The sequence below is a fragment of the Mobula hypostoma genome, chromosome 2 (assembly GCF_963921235.1).
Source record: "Mobula hypostoma chromosome 2, sMobHyp1.1, whole genome shotgun sequence".
NCBI classification, from domain to species: domain Eukaryota; kingdom Metazoa; phylum Chordata; class Chondrichthyes; order Myliobatiformes; family Myliobatidae; genus Mobula; species Mobula hypostoma.
Window position 1 is genome coordinate 111,670,040 of NC_086098.1, and position 17,585 is coordinate 111,687,624.

The 17,585-nt window shown below is 38.0% G+C and overlaps 1 protein-coding gene across 6 annotated transcripts in view; it reads left to right on the plus strand.

Moving 5' to 3' along the window:
• Positions 1–17,585, plus strand: part of tbpl1 (TBP-like 1) — a 67,281-nt gene that overhangs the window by 15,113 nt on the left and 34,583 nt on the right. For all 6 annotated transcript variants that reach the window (XM_063040416.1, XM_063040413.1, XM_063040412.1 and 3 more), the window contains 2 exons: positions 13,534–13,603; positions 13,847–14,039. In XM_063040416.1, coding sequence (XP_062896486.1) covers positions 13,905–14,039 — 135 coding nt within the window. In that variant the 5' untranslated portion in view covers positions 13,534–13,603; positions 13,847–13,904. The remainder of the gene's footprint in view (positions 1–13,533; positions 13,604–13,846; positions 14,040–17,585) is intronic.

The window sequence follows — 17,585 nt, forward strand, 5'->3', positions numbered from 1 at the left end:
AGGTTTGGGATGTTATGTAATTCACGCAATGGTAAGTGTGAGGATACTCAGACAGATCAGTTAACTTAGTTTAAGTTATTAGCATTCATAATTAACTGGCATGCGTTTGGTGATCTAAGATCTAGTGTGGATTTGTAAAACAAATACAGCATACAGGATCTTGTCTTTGGATATTATTTATATGGTGTTCCAAAAGGCACATGAAGTCTGTTTAAAAGAGACTATTAGCTAATACTGAAACGTGAGTCTAAATCCAAGTTAATGATTTGCTTCTGCAACAGAGTTGGATAGGCATTCAAATTAGACATAATATCCTCTATAGATTTATGTCAAGTCAGAATTAGTTATTCTTTAGGAATGAGTTGAGTGATAGGATGGAGTAATAATATAATAATTTTTTCAAGGTGAAATGTTGAAACATTCTAAGCTTCATAGTTTGGATAATTAAGTGATGGGTACTGACCTAAGGAGAAACTGCATCTGTAAGCATTATCTTTTTCAAAATTGGTTGCAAGTTTGGTATTGATATGCATGTTTATTTTAATATAAACCCAAAGCTCTCTTCAGCCTATTCTGCTCAATTGATAGAAACAGCTAAAGTTGTCATTACTATAAGTTAGTTTCACTCAGTTTTGTGCGTTATTATGAAATGGGTATGAGAAAATCTGCAGATGCTGGGAATCCAACATTTTGTGTGTGTTGCATGCATTTTAGTGATGTGCCAAACTGTGGTTATTGCTAATCTAATCATTCTGTTTCTGATAGCTTATGCGTTGTAATTTGTGCATGAATAATCCTAAAACATAGCACTTCAGCTTTTCCCTGTGTATATTTTCTTTACTGAGCACTGTGCAGTGTTTTAAACAATAATTATAACTTGATTTTTTTTTTGCTTCCTGTTATGTTGACTTCGGGATAAGCTGCTCACTTGACCTGAAGATCTCAAAAATCTCTGGAATTTACAGTATGTCCAACTGTAGGTGGTATTTCCACAGAAAATGCAAACTCTAGCTTTATCAATGGATTAAGAGATTTGATTTCGCTCTTGCAAATGTTAGGTCATCCACACTCAAGTCATTGGAATTAAGTCTTGATGAGACTAATATAGAACAGTGGAATTAAATTTAGATTATTGGAGGAAAGATTAGGCACAGACCTGGCAAATCAGTGCCTCAAGGCTGCCTCATTGATTAGTTTTACATATTTGGTATGTAAGTCTAAACTTGTATAGAGGAAGACATGCAGTTATGTAGAAATATTGGTAGGCTATTTTGTGATTCTGCTTTCAAACCAGTTTCCTATCTTTAAACTATACAGTATAGACATAAAAGCACAAAATGTTGGAAATGCTGGCATGTCAAGTAGCGTTGATATAACAAGTTGTTGTTTCAGGTTGAATGCTCCTCCTCAGGACTTGCACCTGAAGCATTTAACTTTGTTTCTCTATTTTATTCTTTCTTTTCTTTTTAAATCTTTTTATTGAGTAAGTATACAAAAAAGGTAAGCCATATAAACATTAATACAATGTTAAAGTATAATAAAATTCCAAAAGATATCAATACCAAAAAAAAATACTACAAACAATGTAATTTAAACATAAGAAACCAAGATAACATAATAGTATACTAAATTTTATATATATCAATGGAAAAAAAAGAAAAAAAAACCCCCAAAAAAAACCCACCGTGCAGCTAACTAAAAGCAAGGCAAAGCAATGGGCTAACTTGAAACCAAACAGAGTTAAACTTAAAATCACGTCCTCAATCCCGACCTCCATTAAAAACAGTGGAAAAAAAAACAAGAAGGGTAAATATTACATTAAATGAAAATATCGAATAAAAGGTCCCCAAATCTGTTCAAATTTAAATGAAGAATCATAAAGGTTACTTCTAATTTTCTCCAAATTCAAACATAAAATCGTCTGAGAAAACCAAAAAAAGGTAGTTGGAGCATTAAGCTCTTTCCAATGTTGTAAAATACATCTTTTCGCCATTAAAGTAAGAAATGCAATCATTCTACGGGCTGAAGGGGAAAAATTACTAGAAATTTTAGGTAGTCCAAAGATAGCAGTAATAGGGTGAGGAGAGATATCTATATTTAATACCTTAGAAATAATATTGAAAATATCTCTCCAAAAAGTTTCCAAAGTAGGGCAAGACCAAAACATATGAGTTAAAGAGGCTATCTGCCCCGAACATCTATCACAGAAAGGATTAATATGCGAGTAAAAACGCGCTAACTTATCTTTGGACATATGTGCTCTATGAACCACTTTAAATTGAATTAGGGAATGTTTAGCACAAATAGAGGAAGTATTAACTAATTGTAAAATCTGCCCCCAATCATCCACAGAAATGGTAAGCCCCAATTCCTGTTCCCAATCTACCCTAATCTTACCAAATGGAGCTTTCCTAAGTTTCATAATAATATTATAAATCATAGCCGATGCACCTTTCTGACATGGATTAAGGTTAATTATCGAATCTAAAATATATGTAGGAGGAAGCATTGGAAAGGAAGAAAGTATAGTACTTAGGAAATTTCTAACTTGTAAATATCTAAAAAAATGTATTCTTGATAAGTTATATTTATTAGATAATTGTTCAAAAGACATAAGGGAACCATCTAAAAATAAATCCAAAAACCGTAAAATACCCTTAGTCTTCCAAGTTTGAAAAGCGCGATCCGTAAAAGAGGGAGGAAAAAATATGTTACCTAAAATAGGAATCGCTAACCCGAATTGATTAAGATCAAAAAATTTTCTGAATTGAAACCAAATGCGCAAAGCATATTTAACTATCGGGTTAGAGACCTGCTTAAGACGTTTCGAATCAAAAGGGAGAGAGGAGCCTAAAATAGAACCAAGTGTATAACCCTGAACAGATTGTAATTCCAATGCTACCCATTTAGGAATAGATAGTATGTCCTGGTCAAGTAACCAAAATTTCATATGTCGAATATTAATAGCCCAATAATAGAATCTAAAGTTAGGTAATGCTAAACCTCCATCTCTCTTAGCTTTCTGTAAATGTATTTTACCCAGTCTCGGATTCTTATTCTGCCAAATAAATGAAGAAATTTTAGAGTCAACTTTATCAAAAAAAGATTTTGGAACGAAAATTGGTAATGCCTGAAACACATATAAAAATTTTGGCAAAAAAAACATCTTAACTGCATTAATACGACCAATCAAAGTTAAATATAAGGGAAACCATTTAGATGAAAGTTGAGTAATATGGTCTATTAATGGTAAAAAGTTAGTCTTAAATAAATCTTTGTATTTACAAGTAATTTTAATCCCAAGATATGAAAAGTAATTATTAATCAATTTAAATGGAAATTTATAATATAAGGGAAGATGTTTATTAATCGGAAAAAGTTCACTCTTACTAAGATTTAATTTATAACCTGAGAAAAGACCAAATTGTGCTAATAACTCTAAAACAGCAGGAATGGATTTCTCAGGATTAGAAATATATAAAAGTAAATAATCAGCATAGAGTGATAATTTATGGGACTTTAATCCCCGAGTTATCCCAGTAATATTTGAAGATTCTCGAATAGCAATTGCAAGAGGTTCTAATGCAATATCAAATAATAGGGGACTAAGAGGACAGCCTTGTCGAGTACCACGAAAGAGAGGAAAAAAAGGTGAGTTTAAAGAGTTAGTACGAACCGAGGCTACAGGGGAATGATATAACAGTTTAATCCAGGATATAAATTTCAAGCTAAAATTAAACATTTCAAGCACCTTAAATAAATAAGGCCATTCTACTCTATCAAAAGCTTTCTCGGCATCTAAAGAAATAACACACTCAGGAACATTTTGTGAGGGAGTATAAACGATATTTAACAATGTACGAATATTATAAAAAGAGTAACGACCTTTAATAAAACCCGTTTGGTCTTCCGAACTAATAGAAGGAAGTACTTTTTCTAGTCTATTTGCTAATAACTTAGAAAAAACTTTAGAATCAACATTTAATAAAGATATTGGTCTATAAGATGCACATTGAGCAGGGTCTTTATCCTTCTTTAGTATTAGAGAAATTGATGCTCTATTAAAAGATTCAGGAAGTTTACCAAGTTTCAAAGAAGCCTCAAAAACCCTACAGAGCCAAGGAATCAATAAAGAAGCAAAACATTTATAAAATTCAACGGTAAACCCATCAGGGCCAGGAGCTTTCCCCAGATTCATAGAAAAAATAACATTCTTAATCTCATCCATTGTAATGGAAGTATCTAATAAAGAAGACATATCCTGTGAAATCTGAGGGAAGTCTAACTTATCTAAAAAATCATTCATATATTTAGAATCTCGAGGAGACTCTGATTGATATAAAGAAGAATAAAAATCACAAAAGGTTTGATTAATCCCCACATGATCCAGTATCAATCGATCATTTTGGTTATAAATCTGATTGATTTGAGATTTAACATAATTAGATTTCAATTGATTAGCCAGCAGCTTGCCAATTTTGTCACTGTGAACATAAAAGTCACTTCTTGTTTTCTTTAATTGGTTTACAATCGAGGACGAGAGTAGTAAACTGTGTTCCATTTGAAGTTCAGTTCTTTGTTTGTATAACTCCTCAGAAGGAGCCATAACATATTTCTTATCAATTTCTTTAATCTTGTCCACAATTGCCATCTCCTCCTGCTTCTGTTTCTTCCTCAAAGCAACAGAATACGAAATAATCTGACCCCGAATATAGGCTTTAAAAGCGTCCCAAAGAGTGTTAACCGAAATATCTTCTGTATGGTTAATTGTAAAAAAAAGCTCAATCTGTTCATTCATAAAATTAACAAAGTCCGAGTCCTGAAGCAACAGCGAATTAAAACGCCATTGTCTATTATTTGGTATATTGGCCATAATTTTAATAGAAAGCTTAAGTGGAGCATGATCCGAAATGGTTATAGAATCATAATCACATTTAATCACTGAAGGAATAAGACGAGAATCAATGAAAAAATAATCAATTCTTGAATAGGAATGATGAACATGTGAAAAGAAGGAAAAATCTTTTTCCTGAGGATGCAGAAAACGCCAAATGTCCGTCGACCCAGAATCAGAAAGGAAAAAATTAATCAGATTTGCAGATTTATTAGGTAAAGTCCGTAAAGGAGCCGAACGGTCCAAAGCTGGAGACAAACAGGTATTAAGATCTCCGCCCCAGATCAATGAAAACTCGTTCAAATTCGGAAACTGATCAAACAATGATTTATAAAATTCCGGACAATCCATATTAGGAGCATAAACATTAACCAAAACTACTTTTTTATTAAATAGTAAACCACTAACCAATAAAAATCTTCCATTCGGATCAGAGATAATATCCTGTTGTATAAAAGTAACTGAGGAATCTATAAAAATAGAGACGCCTCGAATCTTAGCATTGGAGTTCGAATGAAATTGTTGACCCTTCCAGAATTTGAAAAAACGTAGTCTGTCCCCCCTCCGTACATGGGTCTCTTGTAAAAATAAAATTTGTGCTTTAAGTCTCCGGAACACTTTAAAAACTTTTTTCCTTTTAATAGGATGATTAAGACCGTTAGTATTCCAGGAGACAAAATTAATAATAGACTCCATAAATCCTAAAGTCAACCCACAACAAGGAGGATTGACGATAGGCGCGACCCACAAACCCGGAGAGGAAACAGAACATACAAAAGATACCGGGAAAAAGGACGCAACCAGTACTTCAATAATGTATATAGCCCAAAGAGAAATAAACTAAAACGTGAAGCCCCTCCCACCACCCCCCGGCCCCAAGACCCCAAGGCAAAATCTAAAGCAGACCCGCCAGAAAAAAGCAAGCGCTAAAACTACCCCCATGATTTCCGGTATACGCTCCCTAAAAAAAAAGGTATAAATATGAAAAGGATCAGCTAATTGTAAAACAGTAAAAAAGTAAAAAAAAAGGTAGCTCAATTAAAATACACACAGAACAGAACAAAAGCCGGAAAATATATATTAAAAAAAAACCACAATAAACCTCAAACCCATGAATAGACACAGCAACAAGAAAAAATAAGATTATTGACATAAAGTGGTTATAAAAAGCAAAACAGAATAAAATTTTAAAAAACTACAAAATTTAAGGCCACACAGGAAATACGTAAAATGACAAAAGGGAAGTAACCACCCAGAATCCCCTGGGAAAAGAAAGAAATGACGCAGTTAAAAAGAAAGTTTAGCAACCATATTAAGAAATCAAAAATAAACCTTTCTGCCCAAATAGGGCACGAAAAAGTTAAAACCAACCAATTCACAGCCTCCGATCAACGTAGATAATTAAAAAAAAATCAATTAAGATGTTGAAGATGAAAGTTGATCCAGATAACTCTGGGCATCCGATGGAGAATCAAAAAAACGAAGGGCTCCATCTGACATGCGAATCCTTAGACGTGCAGGGTACAGCAGCGCTGGTCTTAAATCCATCTTATAGAATTCCGACATCACGGATCTGTAACGAACCCGTTGGTCCCAGATTGGTTTACTGAAATCTTCCACGAATCGGAACTTAAGATCCGAAAAATCGATGAAACCTTTAGATCGAGCGAATCGAAACAGTCTCTCCTTGTCTTGAAAGTAATGAAAACGTAAGATAACATGCCTAGGTCTATCTGACCTAGACGAGTATGATGGGATTCTGTGAACACGATCCAGAAGCGGTGGTTGGTCAGGAAATACAGTAGGGAATGCATCTTTTAAAAGTTGAGAAAAATATTTCATGGGGTTGTTAGATTCCACAGCTTCCCTCACCCCGATCATTCGTAAATTCTGCCGTCGCATTCTAGATTCCAGATCAGAGTTTTTAAAAGTCAAAAAGTCAAGTTTCTTCTTCATTACATTAATTGTTTCTTCGATTTTCCCCATCTTAAGCTCACTTTGTTGCGCGAATTTTTGAAGATATAGCCGACTGATGTTCCGCAATAAATGTTTGCATCTTATCAATTGAATCGGCAATTTTCTGGAGATTAGTTGAGATTTCCGTATGAATCAGGTCTTTAACAGGGCCTGCAATTTCCGTACGAATCATCTCCCTAACAGAGGTTGAAATTTCCCTCTGAATTAACTCCGATATCGCTTTCAAAGTCACCGGTGATTCAGTCGGGGGGAGATCCGTAGCTTTCGGTTTAACCGGAGGTTTACCATCCTTGCCGTTTTTCCCGTTCTTAGACATAGCAGATCTAAGTATCATCCAATTGTCGGAGAATTCAGTTTAATTCAAAGTATTGTAAGAATTGATGCCTTAATGGTTAATTAAAGTATAGCTGACCATAGAGAAAAAAAACTCAGAGGTAATGGAGCGAGTCAAGAACGCGACTTCACTCCATGAGCGCTACCGGAAGTCCTCTGTTTCTCTATTTTATTGATACAGAATTTTCCCAAAATTTTCTGCTCAGATTTGAAGCATGTGAATTTTTCTTTACTTTTCATTTCATTATGAAAGGTACCATAAATGTTTGCAATTTTTCAGTGATATTTCAGAAGCATTGCAAACCAATTCATAGAGTTTTCTATTGCCTGAAAATACAAATGTGAGAGTCAGTAAGCTTATTATAGTAGACATCCGTAGATAAGCTGTCTCCAGAGATAGAGACAGAAATATCTAGAAAGGGGAAAGAGGTGTCTATCTCTGGAGACAGCTTATCTATGGATGTCTACTACAAGCCTACTGACCCTCACAGCTCTCTGGACTATTCCTCTTCTCACCCTGTCCCTTGCAAAAATGCCATCCCCTTCTCGCAGTTCCTCCGTCTCCGCTGTATCTGCTCTCAGGATGAGGCTTTTCATTCCAGGACGAAGGATATGTCCTCCTTTTTTAAAGAAAGGGGCTTCCCTTCCTCCACCATCAACTCTGCTCTCAAACGCATCTCCCCGATTTCATGCATATCTGCTCTCACTCCATCCTCCCACCACCCCACTAGGAATAGGGTTCCCCTTGTCCTCACCTACCACCCCACCAGCTTCCGGGTCCAACATATAATTCTCCGTAACTTCTGCCACCTCCAACGGGATCCCACCACTAAGCACATCTTTCCCTCCTCTTCCCCCCCCCCCACTTTCCATAGGGATCGCTCCCTACGTGACTCCCTTGTCCATTTGTCCCCCCTATCCCTACCCACCAATCTCCCTCCTGGCACTTATCCTTGTAAGCGGAACAAGTGCTACACATGCCCTTACACTTCCTCCCTCACTACCATTCAGGGCCCCAGACAGTCCTTCCAGGTGAGGCAACACTTCACCTTTGAGTCAGCTGGGGTGATACACTGCGCCCAGTGCTCCCAATGCGGCCTTCTATATATTGGCGAGACCCGACGCAGACTGGGAGATCGTTTTGCTGAACACCTACGCTCTGTCTGCCAGAGAAAGCAGGATCTCCCAGTGGCCACACATTTTAATTCCACGTCCCATTCCCATTCTGATATGTCTAGCCACGGCCTCCTCTACTGTCAAGATGAAGCCACACTCAGGTTGGAGGAACAACACCTTGTATTCCGTCTGGGTAGCCTCCAACCTGATGGCATGAACATTGAGTTCTCAAACTTCCACTAATGCCCCACCTCATCTGTTATCTCTCTCCTTTTTCTCCCTATGTCCCTCTCACTATACCCCTTGTCCATCCTTTGGGCTTCCCCCTCCCCCTTTTCTTTCTTCCTAGGCCTTCTGTCCCATGATCCTCTCATATCCCCTTTGCCAATCACCTGTCCAGCTCTTGGCTCCATCCCTCCCCCTCCTGTCTTCTCCTATCATTCTGGATCTCCCCCTCTCCCTCCCACTTCCAAATCTCTTACTAGCTCTTCTTTCAGTTAGTCCTGACGAAGGGTCTCGGCTCAAAACGTCGACTGTACCTCTTCCTAGAGATGCTGCCTGGCCTGCTGAGTTCACCAGCAACTTTTATGTGTGTTGCTTGAAATTCCAGCATCTGCAGATTTCCCTATGTTTGCGAAGATAATGAGAGGCTTTGACAAGGTGAATGTGAAAAGAATGTTCTTGTAGAATAGGGATGTTAGCTATTTAAGGTTGATGAGAATTGTTTTTTAAAAAGTGAAAATGAAATCTTTGACCATCCCCTTTGTAAAATAAGTACATACTTGATGAGCAAGGGGATGAAAGACTGCTATGAGTAGAACAGTTTCATATTAAAATTGTACATTAATTCATTCCTGCATGAAAGCTTAGTGGAGCTAAAGTGAAACATTACAGGGAGAAAAATGTTTAAATGTTTCATGGTGATGATATAGCCTTGTTTGTCACTAGTCTTGCATTGATACAAAGTCTCTTGTAACCCCATTATTTAAGATGCCATCATGAAGAGAGTACACGATGGTGAATGGTGTTCACCTCAGTTAATGGAGAATGCTCCACAGTTTCTCTAGATCAATGGTGTCAAAGGCTTCAATCAGATTTTTAAAAAGTATGGTGCTGCTTGATGCAAATCTCATGGGGTTGAAGATCATGTTCCTTGTTACTCCAGTTAGGTGAATAGAATCCACAATCCAATTCATGAAGCAACTCTATGGCCATTCGTAAAATGTGTTGGAAATGACCTGGGATTTTCCTTCAGTGTGATCCTCAGCATTTAATTCTATTACGTTTCCTGCCACTATCTGTGCATTAGATCAGATTTTTTGAATAGTACTGATATAGTATTTTATAAATGCATTTTAGCAACAGAAGTAATGGAAGCTTTTTTTTTCTGTTTTTCTACAAATACCTCCCAACATTACTTATAATAAAACTGGGAAGTACCACTTGAAAAAATAACATGATCAAGATTAACGTATTTGAACCAATGAATTTGGTTTGGCTGTATTCTGGCCAGGTTAATATTTTACTTCTATAGCTGAACATATTCATCCATATTTTGCATGAAACTGTATTGAAAATTAAGCAATGAGCAGTGCTTTTATTTAAAATGACTTGTCAACGCTCAGCTCTATGGACAATAGGGGATAGAAAGGGTCTTGAATTTTCCATATTGAACTGAATTTTAAGATTTAAATTACAAAAAAAACTGATTTAGTAATTATTTGAAATCATTAAATTCAAAAATAATACAGTATGGATCTTAATTTACCAAATTTGTGTACAATTAAAACATTCAAAAGGAATGAACCTGACCATTGGTATACAGTTGTGAATAATTTTATCTAGAAATTAGATTCCCCCTATAAATCATTTTGCCCCAAACCTAATTGAAAATAAAAAAATTGAGATATTCTTGCTTTAATAAATTGTATACTTCCATTTAAGAAGTATTAAAATATGATTTGTTCCTTCAGAGGCTGCTGCCATCTTTTATTCACTGCCCACTGGGAAGTAGTTTAGTGCTATTGAATTTACATTTCTTCGTAAATATCCATCGAGTTGAAGGGAAAGCTTATTAGCATCTTGTGCTGTGAACAGTTATATGCCCAAAAAGTAGGCACTGATCTTTTATAGACTATTGATCATTGATTATAGCACTGCCTTCATTACTTTTAATTCCAAGGTCATGTCCTCAGCTCCTAACTCTACTCCCTATATACTCATGACTATCGTGGCCAGATTCTGCCCTTAACTCCATCCACAAGCCTGGGGATAATACCACTGTACTGGGCTGTATCTCAAATAATCAGTGAGAATGAAGAAGAAAAGATAGAGGCTCATGACATGTCATCACAATATCCTTTCACTCAATGTCAGCAGAATAAAAGAGCTTGTTCTTGACTTCAGGAAGGAAGGTGATGTACATGCTCTTGTTTACATCTGTCATACTGAGGTAGAGAGTATTGAGACCTTCAAGTTCCTAGAGTAAACATAACTAAACTTGACCTGACCCAACCATGCAGATACCACAACCAAGAAAGTTCTCCAGCTCTACTTTGTCAGGAGGTTGAAGAAATTTGGCATGACTCCTGAACCTCAGCAGTTTTTTTTAATCAACATGCCATAGAAGGCATCCTACCTGGATCTATCATGGCTTGGTATGACAACTGCTCTGTGCATGACCACAAACAACTAGGGTGTGGACATCACAGAAGCCAGCCTCCCCTCCATGTCTATAACTATAACTTCTTGCTGCCTTGATAAAGTAGCCAGCATCATGAGACACCAACCACCCTGGACATTCCGTTTTGTCTCTCCTCCCATTGGGCAGTAGATGCAAAAAGCTGAAAACAGCCGAACAGACCCAAGGACATTTTCATCCTGCTGTTATACAAATATACAATTGGATGGACTTGTCCTTGCTGTCTGCCTGGGCTGCACTTTATCTGTAACACTGTATTCTGTATTTTGTTACTATTTTACAATGTTTTACTTCAGTGCATTGTTTTACATCAGTGGTCCCCAACCACCGGGCAACAAAGCATGTGCTACTGGGCTGCGAGCCGCGACAAAATGATATGATTTGGTGATATGAAACGATATGAGTCAGCTGCACCTTTCCTCATTCCCTGTCACGCCCACTGTTGAACTTTAATGCACGCGAGGTCATCAGTAACCCAAGACGTGCAAAGGAATGGGTCCGTGACCCATTTGTGAATGTTTCCACTGAATCTTCCGTGTCAGCGCGGGAAAAAGATCAACTCCTCAAGCTTGCAAATGATGGTGGGCTGACAAGTATGTTTGACATAACATCTCTGCCGGCATTCTGGATCAAAGTCAAGGCTGACTATCCTGAGATAGCCACGAAAGCACTGAAAACGTTGCTTCCATTTCCAACATCATACTGCTGCGAAGCGGAGTTTTCTGCAATGATTGCAATGAAAACTAAATTGCGAAATAGACTGGACATAAGGAACCCCCTTCGAGTATCGCTCTCTCCCATCACCCCGCGATGGGACCATCTTATTGCAGAAAAACAAGCCCAGGGCTCCCACTGATTCAGCGATATTGGTGTGCTACAATGATTTTATATGTTCATATGAGGAAAATATGCGCCGTGTGTTTAATATCCAAACGTTACTTAAAATGTTATGATGCTATTGACTTATAAGTGACTTATAATTCAGTAGTCCCCAACCTCCGGGCGGCGAAGAATGCAGTGGTACAGCGGTAGCCAGAATGCATCTAGCACATCTTTAAGAAGCCGAAATAAACAAGCTAACTGATTAAGTGCCACTGGCACGTAAATGTCAGCTCAGATCAGAGGCGATTGCCAATTGCGTCGCCTCTGATCTGGGCTGACATCTATGTGCCGGGCAGATCCTAATCAATTAGCTTGTTTATTTCGGCTTTTTTCTTAAAGATGCGCTGGGTGTGTTTCGGTCACTGCTGTACTGCTGCATTCTTCACGGCAGTGTATTGGTCCGCAGCCCGGAGGTTTGGGACCACTGTTATAATTGACTTATCACTACATTCATGCGAGGAAAATATGTGCTGTGTGTTTAATAATAAATTCATTAGATAAACCCATTTAGAAACAAAATTGAGTGTATTAGCCACTGATAAGTGACTTATAGTTGACTTATCACCTATATTCCGGTCGTGATCAACAACCCTCCACCCCCCAATCGGCCGGTCCACAAGAATATTGTCAATATTAAACCGGTCCGTGATGCAATAAAGGTTGGGGACCCCTGTTATACATTGATCTGTGTTAACAGTATGCAAGACAAGTTTTTTCACTATTTTGGTACATGTGACAATCAATTTTCCAAGTGGATAACTTGCATGTAAATAGGCACTAGCAACACACACAAAATGTTGGTGGAACGCAGCAGGCCAGGCTGCATCCATAGGAAGAAGCACAGTTGACATTTCAGGCCGGGACCCTTCGTCAGGACTAACTGAAAGAAGAGATAGTAAGAGATTTGAAAGTGAGAGGGGGAGGGGGAGATCCGAAATGATAGGAGAAGACAGGAGGGGGAGGGATAGAGCTAGGAGCTGGAAAGTTGATTGGCAAAAGGGATACAAGGCTGGAGAAGGGAGAGGATCATGGGACGGGAGGCCTAGGGAGGAAGAAAGGGGGAGGGGAGCACCAGAGGAAGATGGAGACCAGGCAAGGAGTAATTGTGAGAGAGAGAGAGAGAAAATAAGGATAAATAAATAAAGGGGGGGGTGAGAACGGCAGGAGGGGCATTAACAGAAGTTGGAGAAGTCAATGTTCATGCCATCAGGTTGGAGGCTACCCAAACAGAATATAAGGTGTTCTTCCAACTTGAGTGTGGCTTCATCTTGACAGTAGAGGAGACCATGGATAGACATATCAGAATGGGAATGGGGTGTGGAATTAAAATGTGTGGCCACTGGGAGATCCTGCTTTCTGTGGCGGGCAGAGTGTAGGTGTTAAGCAAAACGGTCTCCCAGCCTGCGTTGGCACTAATGAGTCTGGTTAAAGGTATTTAACTGTGATTTCGCTGTTGCTTTACAGGCCTGACCTATGTTTTCAATTTTCAAGCTTCCATTGCAACCAGATTCTTTTCACTATTGTTTTTCTAAATGCCACATGTTATTAGTTTGTGTGTGCATTGTTACTCAGCAGTTAACAGGCTTATGAGATTTCAGACTGTAAACTAAACTAATTGTTTCACTTGCAGGTTTGCTTTCTGCTTGACATTGTCTATATTTGACCTCAGATACTAAGAATTGACTGCCCAGCTAACCATGGTGAGTATTTTTCTATTTGCTCTTTCAAGGCCAGTGGCAAAACAGGTTGTGATTTGGCTTGTGACACCACAGTATTCCTATCAATATTCGACTTCTCTGGTGATGCCTATATTTTACATCTTGCTTCAGGTCACTAATTTGAAAAGTATAGTCCACCAGATTTCGGGCAATGGCTTAATGTCTTAACTTTGATGTTCATCTTTTTATAAATGTGTGAAATTAACACTTTGTTGTCTAACTTAGTGCAGCACTATCTAGATGGTATGCAGCCTTTTGCGCAGTTGAATAACAAGCCACACCCATGGAACCAGACAATGATATTGCACTGGATATTTTGATAACAAATGTGGTCTGTGTCTTTAAAACAAGATGCCATTTAAATCTGCGAAAGATTGCACTGGAAGGAACAAATGTGATCTACAAAAGAGATGTTGGGGTAAGATCTAGTTTGTGTCTACCCTTCATTGTATTACTTGCAGGAAACCATCTGATATTCTTTATACTGCAATAAGAAACAATAAGTGATGTTTAAATTTTGTTTTCAGAAGTTGGTAAAGTTAAAGGTTATTTACTGATCAGTTCAATAAGGGTAATAATTATTGTTTAATCAGCTTTGTAATTTTATGATTAATCTTATTAATATCTGCGTATGTAGACAACTGAAAAACTTGATGTTTTCAGTTTTCAATTTTTTTTGAAGTTTTCAAGACACTTTGTGTGTGTGTGTGTGTGTGTGTGTGTGTGTATAGATTTGAATAATGAATTTTAAATGTAGCCTTTTGGAATTTTAAGCTTCACTCATCCAGTACCCTCAGCACTGGTGCCAGGTGTCAGGTTTGCCATGCAATTGGATATTACTCCTATTAGTATCCTTATACACTTTTTTAAACATTTGCTGCTTTTAGATGTTACAAGCTAGTACAATAAGTTTTACACTGAACCCAAAGGAAGTTTACATAATGGATCCCAATATGTTTTAAAGGCAAGCATAAATCTGAGTTCCATTAAGCCAAATAACCACTTGATGGGATTTCCTAAGAATCAGATAGCGGAAGATTGAAAATCTATTGTAATTTCACTTTTTGCCTTTCAGTCTTTTATTAAAAGGCAACAGAATTTTAACTGTTGTCTTTTTAGTGTTTCATTTGGTTTTGAGCTAATCATTTTCCTTACTGGATACCTTTTGTAATTTGCATACCCTTTTTTGCAATTTGAATGAAAATTTAAATCATTATATCTTTGGCATTTATGACTTATTACATTTTGTGCTTTATTTTGATGAATTAAGTGGAAATGATTACTAAGTGGATTAAGCCTCCCATCTGAATTACTCATGCTTCTGGATTGTTGGAAGATAAAGACCCTGCATCACTAATTGTGTGTATGCATATAATTAAAATCATGCAATGAAGTGACATGGTAGGAGTTCATTTGGTCCATCGTGTCTCTGCTGGTTCTTCTGCAGAGGAATCTAATTGCAATTTTCTATTGTTCTACTGAGCTCTTCATATTGTTTTCTTTCAAATATCTATACAGTTTTCTTGACTTTTCCTTCTAATTCATCTTCTGCCACCTTGCCCAATGTGCACTTCAGAAAACAGTAACTCACAGTACATGGAAAAACAATCCCTCTTGTTTCAGTTCTTCAGACATTCATCTTAGATCTTTGTCCTCTCGTTACTGACTCATCCAAAACAGGAAACAGTTTCTCCTTATTTATTCGCTTATAACTGTTTGATTTTGGACTTCTCTGTTAAAGTATTTTTTTTCCGGTGATCAAGCCATGTGTTTCAGTTGTCGCCACGTAACTGAATTCCCTCATCCCAGGTATCTCATAATTGTGATTCCACATACAATGGACCAGTATCCTAAAACAAATTGTCAAAGGTTAAATAGGATTTTTTTTTTCAAGCTATCATTACTACAACATGAATTAGTAAATGTATGCTCTACCATTCAGTATGCTAACTGAATTATTGCAATTAATAAGCAAGCATTCATACCATAACCATAATTCATCATAACAAATTGTGTACCAAGCATTTTTAATGACTTCAATGACTTCTGCTAAAATAACTAGAATTCAACAAATTTAGGATAACATTAACTTGGGACATTAAAACAGATGTATAATTTTAAAAAGGTAGCTGCATCAGGGTAAATATTTCAAGTACATTTCAGTTAACATTAAAGAAAAGTTGCTTTTGTCTTCCAAGGCAAAGGTGAAATGTTCTGAAGTGATGTAATAGGAAATGATTACTGAATTATTTAAGCCTCCTTGTTCTGAATATAGGTGTCTTGCATTCACTATGTCACTATGCTAAGAAAATCAATTTCTGTGGTGTTTATTTCATTTATTTTTTTATTTAAGACCATGCCACCAACTGGAATGGGCTGAATGTATTGCCTATCCCTGAATGAGGTGATGGTGGTGTGTTTCAGGCTTAACGCAGTTTGTGATTTGAGGGATGCTGTTGGCCTAGCCTTAGCAAGGAGTTTGAAGATGGTTCACACTGCAGCCTTTGTGTGTGGTGTTGGACAGAATGAATACAGTCGTCGCTCGGTATCCACGGGGGATTGGTTCCAGGACCCCCCCCCCATGGATACCAAAATCCGCGGATGCTCAAGTCCCTTATATAAAATGGCGTATTATTTGCAATAACCTACGCACATCCTTCCGTATACTTTAAATCATCTCTAGATTAGTTATAATACCTAACACAATGTAAATGCTATGTAAATAGTTGTTATGCTGTATTGTTTAGGGAATAATGGCCAAAAAAATGTCTGTACATGTTCAGTACAGACACAACCATCGTAGCTCTTCTGGGAACACTGATGCTGCCTTGGCATCAGCCGATGCCGATTCTCCCGTGATCTTTGAGTTCTTGAGGCTGTAACGCTTTACACAGCTAGCCAGCCGTCCCTTACTGGCCTTAAACTCCTTCCTCTCACTCACAACACAAGTAGCGATCGAACGAGATGCGAGGTGAACAATGAGTGCTGGAGAGAGACTGAGGATCTGTGAAATGGCGGGAGGCTACAGCAGGGTATGCCTACACATTGCTTCATTTGCGTGGATTCAGCGTAGTGCTCGGCGCGCGGCAAATTCAAGTTTTGCTCTTTGGAATTTTTTTGAATATTTTCGATCCGTGGATATGGAGGGCCGACTGTACTTACAGTAGTTGATGGAGGTGCCACCCAAGTGACCTACTCTGTAAAGAGTTTTGAGAGTTGTTGGAGCTGCATTCATCCAGAGATCATCATCCTCCAGTCTTGTGCCTTGCAGACAGAAAGGCTTGGTGCTGCAGGGAGTTTTGTCTGTGCTAGTCCAGTTTCTGGCCTTTGAAAATCCAGGATTTTGATCCCTGGGAATTCAGCAGTGATAATGGCATTAAATGTCAAGAGTGGATGGTTGGATTTGCTACGAATAGTCATGGCTTAGCATTACAGTGGTGCAGGTATTACTTCTTGCTCATCTTTGCTTGCCAAATAAATACATTACTGCACACACACACACACAAGCTTGTAGACAGTGTGAGAGGGAGGATAGGCAGGTGATAGAGAAGGAATGCGCTCAGACTGAGCGTGGATCAGTACTTGAAACTATGATGTTATGGCCATTACAGAGATTTGAATGGCTCAGGGGCAGGAATGGAGTGCCAGGCCTGAGATGTTTCAGAAGGGACAGGGAGGGAGGCAAAAGCGATGGGAGCGTGCACTGCTGATCAGAGATGATGTCACAGCTGCAGAAAAGGAGGAAGTCATGCAAGGATTGTCTACGGAGTCTCTGTGCGTGGAAGTCAGGGACAGGAAGGGGTCAATAACTCTACTGGGTGTTTTTTATAGACCACCCAATAGTAACAGGGACATTGAGGAGCAGATAGGGAGACAGATTCTGGAAAGGTGTAATAATAACAGGGTTGTCATGCTGGGAGATTTTAGTTTCCCAAATGTCAATTGGCATCTTCCTAGAGTGAGG